The sequence below is a fragment of the Salvelinus alpinus genome, chromosome 5 (assembly GCF_045679555.1).
Source record: "Salvelinus alpinus chromosome 5, SLU_Salpinus.1, whole genome shotgun sequence".
Classification (NCBI taxonomy): domain Eukaryota; kingdom Metazoa; phylum Chordata; class Actinopteri; order Salmoniformes; family Salmonidae; genus Salvelinus; species Salvelinus alpinus.
In genome coordinates, this window is record NC_092090.1 from 102428297 (window position 1) to 102434296 (window position 6000).

General features: G+C 43.4%; 1 protein-coding gene across 1 annotated transcript in view; it reads left to right on the plus strand.

Moving 5' to 3' along the window:
- tars1 (threonyl-tRNA synthetase 1) overlaps positions 1–6000 on the plus strand; it is an 84796-nt gene that overhangs the window by 15980 nt on the left and 62816 nt on the right. Inside the window, exons 6-8 of the mRNA XM_071404430.1 lie at positions 82–199; positions 2360–2424; positions 2513–2591. Of these exons, the coding sequence (XP_071260531.1) occupies positions 82–199; positions 2360–2424; positions 2513–2591 (262 nt within the window). The remainder of the gene's footprint in view (positions 1–81; positions 200–2359; positions 2425–2512; positions 2592–6000) is intronic.

A 6000-nucleotide genomic window follows, 5' to 3' on the forward strand; every position in this document is an offset into this window, starting at 1 on the left:
GCCAGCCACCACTTCAATCCCTGTACTCCAGTGTAATCCAGTCTCTTCCTCTGCCTCCTCCTCCTCCACTCTTCTTTCCAGGGGAGTGTCCAGTAATGACTTCCCCTGCTTGGAGAACTTGTGTAAGAAGATCATCAAGGAGAAGCAACCCTTCGAGAGGCTGGAGATCAAGAAGGAGACTCTCCTGGAGATGTTCAAGGTAGATCTCTCTCTTATTGGGAAACATGTTTACATTGCCCAAGCCAGTGAACTAGATAATAAACAATACCATTTTAAAAGTTAACATTACACTCACAAACGTTACAAAGAATAAAGACATTTCAAATGTCATATGTGCAGATAGTTAAAGTACAAAAGGGAAAATAAATAAACATAAATATGGGTTGTATTTACAATGGTGTTTGTTCTTCACTGGTTGACCTTTTCTTGTGGCAACAGGTCACAAATCTTGCTGCTGTGATGTCACACTGGTATTTCACCCAATAGATATGGGAGTTTATCAAAATTGGGTTTGTTTTTTAATTCTTTGTGGATCTGTGTAATCTGAGGGAAATATGTGTCTCTAATATGGTCATACATTGGGCAGGAGGTTAGGAAGTGCAGCTCAGTTTCTACCTCATTTTGTGGACAGTGTGCACATAGCCTGTCTTCTCTTGAGAGCCAGGTCTACGGAGACCTTTCTCAATAGCAAGGCTATGCTCACTGAGTCTGTACATAGTCAAAGCTTTCCTTAAGTTTGGGTCAGTCACAGTGGTCAGGTATTCTGCCACTGTGTACTCTCTGTTTAGGGCCAAATGGTATTCTAGTTTGCTCTGTTTTTTTTGTTAATTCTTTCCAATGTGTCAAGTAATTATCTTTTTGTTTTCTAATGATTTGGTTGGGTCTAATTGTGTTGTTGTCCTGGGGCTCTGTGGGGTCTGTTTGTGAACAGAGCCCTAAGACCAGCTTTCTTAGGGGGCTCTTCTCCAGGTTCATCTCTCTGTAGGTGATGGCTTTGTTATGACTCTTTTCTGGATGTTGATAATTAGAGGGTATCGGCCTAATTCTGCTCTGCATGCATTATTTGGTGTTTTACGTTGTACACAGAGGATATTTTTGCATAATTCAGCATGCAGAGTCTCAATTTGGTGTTTGTCCCATTTTGTGAATTCTTGGTTGGTGAGCGGACCCCAGACCTCACAGCCATAAAGGGCAATGGGGTTCTATAACTGATTCAAGTATTTTTAGCCAGACGGTGCAGACTGTTCTAGTGCCCTTGCGAATTCGTATGAATGTTGAAGAGGGTGGGGCTTAAGCTGCATCCCTGTCTCACACCACGGCCCTGTGGAAATACATTTTTTGTTGTCAATTTTAACCGTACACTTGTTGTTTGTGTAAATTGATTTTATGTCATAGGTTTTCCCCCCAACACAGCGTTCCATCAATTTGTATAGCAGACCCTCATGCCAAATTGAGTCAAAAGCTTTTTTGAAATCAACAACGAATGAGGAGACTTTGCCTTTGTTTTGGTTTGTTTGTTTTTCAATTAGTGTGTGCAGGGTGAATACGTGGTCTGTTGTGCGGTAATTTGGTAAAAAGCCAATTTGACATTTGCTCAGTACATTGTTTTCACTGAGGAAATGTACGAGTCTGCTGTTAATGATAATGCAGAGGATTTTCCCAAGGTTGCTGTTGACACATATCCCACGGTAGTTATTGAGGTCAAATTTGTCTCCACTTTTGTGGTTTGGGGTGATCAGTCCTTGGTTCCAAATATTGGGGACGATCCTAGAGCTGAAGATTATGTTAAATAGTTTTAGTATTTATTTAAGCCAATTAGAATTTGTAGGATTTGTATTTTATGATTTCATTGAGGATACTGTGAACACCACAGGCCTTTTTGGGTTGTGGGGTTTGTATTTTGTCCTGTAGTTCATTCAATGTAATTGGAGAATCCAGTGTAATTGTAATTGGAGAGTCTTGCTCTCTCAAATTGAAATGCAAGCTGCTTTATTGGCATGAAAACATTATCAATATTGCCAAAGCAACAATTTATATAATATACATTGTTAGAGAATAATGAAGTATAATAATATAAAATGGTAGTAAATAATATATATTTTAAAAATAACAATGAAATGGTAGAAATGTAAGTATGCTAAACATGGAAAATGAAACTGTCATCCTCACCTTTACATCAGTACTACTACAACTACCATCATTACTGCTCTCTGTTCTCTCCCTGTCTGGCCTCTCTCTGTTCTCTCTCTGTCTGTCTCTCTGTTCTCTCTCTCTTCCTGTCTGGTCTCTCTGTCTCTGTCATACGTAGTGTGATTTATTTCTGCTGTTCCACTACTGATCTGAACATCTCTCTCCGCAGTACAACAAATTTAAGTGCCGAATCCTGAATGAGAAGGTGACCACCCCAACCACTACTGTGTACAGGTGAGCTGCATCCCGACCCGGTCGTTATGGAATGTGTGTTTGGGCCGATCCAGGTTCCCTGTGTATTTATCCTGTCTGTGCTGACTAGGTGTGGTCCGCTGATTGACCTGTGCCGAGGACCCCATGTCCGACACACTGGAAAGATTAAGGCCCTGAAGATCCACAAGGTAAAGCCTCACTCACACTTCTGGTTTTGTCTCCGCTATGTTTTGAAACTTATATTTAGTTTCTTTTGAAGGATCTTTATTTAAATTCTCTTGATGGTTCTCTGAAGTCGTCCCAGTTTTAAATGTCCGACCACTCTAAGGTTTCCTTGACCACGTTTACACTCCAACATCCCGTTATTATTCGGGATTCAAGTATTCTATCTTGGAAGTTGTCTCATATAAACATCATATCCCGTTTTACAATAACCTGAATCAGCTCCTTTCCCAGTTATGAGAGGGGTGAATAAGATGCCTGGGATATGCTGATCTTAGACTGGATACGTTGACCTGTCTTATCCCATTTCCTGTTTGTTGTGGTCTCCCAGGCTCAGTCCTTTTGAAGTTCAGGTTTCCTTCAGCCATATTTAAACTGCATGGTTTCCCTCGTCGCAGTGGGAGGGGAACACCATGTCATCAGGTTCCTGCGTTTCCACCGCCATTTCTCCCAGAATTCATTTAAAGATCCCTTAATGTTAAACTAATATCCTGTTTCCATCACAGCTGTCAATTTATTTTTATTTATTCGATATGACTTGCATAAAAACTGTGGATAGAAACGTGGTTAGTATTTCACTTTCAAAATATTCATCCGAGATAAACTGAAATATTATCAGAAACATGTTGGATTGTTTTTACTGCGTTTAAGTTCCAGCCATTTGGAATTTGTGCTCATAATCTCTACCTACTGGGAGGACAAGGCTGACATCTCTCTAGTATGCTACTCTCTTCTCCTGTCTCTAACTTCCAGAACTCATCTACCTACTGGGAGGACAAGGCTGACATCTCTCTAGTATGCTACTCTCTTCTCCTGTCTCTAACTTCCAGAACTCATCTACCTACTGGGAGGACAAGGCTGGCATCTCTCTAGTATGCTACTCTCTTCTCCTGTCTCTAACCTCCAGAACTCATCTACCTACTGGGAGGACAAGGCTGACATCTCTCTAGTATGCTACTCTCTTCTCCTGTCTCTAACTTCCAGAACTCATCTACGTACTGGGAGGACAAGGCTGACATCTCTCTAGTATGCTACTCTCTTCTCCTGTCTCTAACCTCCAGAACTCATCTACCTACTGGGAGGACAAGGCTGACATCTCTCTAGTATGCTACTCTCTTCTCCTGTCTCTAACCTCCAGAACTCATCTACCTACTGGGAGGACAAGGCTGACATCTCTCTAGTATGCTACTCTCTTCTCCTGTCTCTAACCTCCAGAACTCATCTACCTACTGGGAGGACAAGGCTGACATCTCTCTAGTATGCTACTCTCTTCTCCTGTCTCTAACTTCCAGAACTCATCTACCTACTGGGAGGACAAGGCTGACATCTCTCTAGTATGCTACTCTCTTCTCCTGTCTTAATCTCCAGAACTCATCTACCTACTGGGAGGACAAGGCTGACATCTCTCTAGTATGCTACTCTCTTCTCCTGTCTCTAATCTCCAGAACTCATCTACCTACTGGGAGGACAAGGCTGACATCTCTCTAGTATGCTACTCTCTTCTCCTGTCTCTAATCTCCAGAACTCATCTACGTACTGGGAGGACAAGGCTGACATCTCTCTAGTATGCTACTCTCTTCTCCTGTCTCTAACTTCCAGAACTCATCTACCTACTGGGAGGACAAGGCTGGCATCTCTCTAGTATGCTACTCTCTTCTCCTGTCTCTAACCTCCAGAACTCATCTACCTACTGGGAGGACAAGGCTGACATCTCTCTAGTATGCTACTCTCTTCTCCTGTCTCTAACTTCCAGAACTCATCTACCTACTGGGAGGACAAGGCTGACATCTCTCTAGTATGCTACTCTCTTCTCCTGTCTCTAACCTCCAGAACTCCTCTACCTACTGGGAGGACAAGGCTGACATCTCTCTAGTATGCTACTCTCTTCTCCTGTCTCTAACCTCCAGAACTCATCTACCTACTGGGAGGACAAGGCTGACATCTCTCTAGTATGCTACTCTCTTCTCCTGTCTCTAACCTCCAGAACTCCTCTACCTACTGGGAGGACAAGGCTGACATCTCTCTAGTATGCTACTCTCTTCTCCTGTCTCTAACCTCCAGAACTCCTCTACCTACTGGGAGGACAAGGCTGACATCTCTCTAGTATGCTACTCTCTTCTCCTGTCTAATCTCCAGAACTCATCTACCTACTGGGAGGACAAGACTGACATCTCTCTAGTATGCTACTCTCTTCTCCTGTCTCTAATCTCCAGAACTCATCTACCTACTGGGAGGACAAGACTGACATCTCTCTAGTATGCTACTCTCTTCTCCTGTCTCTAACCTCCAGAACTCATCTACGTACTGGGAGGACAAGGCTGACATCTCTCTAGTATGCTACTCTCTTCTCCTGTCTCTAACTCTCCAGAACTCATCTACCTACTGGGAGGACAAGGCTGACATCTCTCTAGTATGCTACTCTCTTCTCCTGTCTCTAATCTCCAGAACTCCTCTACCTACTGGGAGGACAAGGCTGACATCTCTCTAGTATGCTACTCTCTTCTCCTGTCTCTAACTTCCAGAACTCCTCTACCTACTGGGAGGACAAGACTGACATCTCTCTAGTATGCTACTCTCTTCTCCTGTCTCTAACCTCCAGAACTCATCTACCTACTGGGAGGACAAGGCTGACATCTCTCTAGTATGCTACTCTCTTCTCCTGTCTCTAACTTCCAGAACTCATCTACCTACTGGGAGGACAAGGCTGACATCTCTCTAGTATGCTACTCTCTTCTCCTGTCTCTAACTTCCAGAACTCATCTACGTACTGGGAGGACAAGGCTGACATCTCTCTAGTATGCTACTCTCTTCTCCTGTCTCTGGCAACTTCCAGAAACTCATCTACCTACTGGGAGGACAAGGCTGACATCTCTCTAGTATGCTACTCTCTTCTCCTGTCTCTAACTTCCAGAACTCATCTACGTACTGGGAGGACAAGGCTGACATCTCTCTAGTATGCTACTCTCTTCTCCTGTCTCTAACTTCCAGAACTCATCTACCTACTGGGAGGACAAGGCTGACATCTCTCTAGTATGCTACTCTCTTCTCCTGTCTCTAACTTCCAGAACTCATCTACCTACTGGGAGGACAAGGCTGACATCTCTCTAGTATGCTACTCTCTTCTCCTGTCTCTAACTTCCAGAACTCATCTACGTACTGGGAGGACAAGGCTGCACATCTCTCTAGTATGCTACTCTCTTCTCCTGTCTCTAACTTCCAGAACTCATCTACCTACTGGGAGGACAAGGCTGACATCTCTCTAGTATGCTACTCTCTTCTCCTGTCTCTAACTTCCAGAACTCATCTACCTACTGGGAGGACAAGGCTGACATCTCTCTAGTATGCTACTCTCTTCTCCTGTCTCTAACTTCCAGA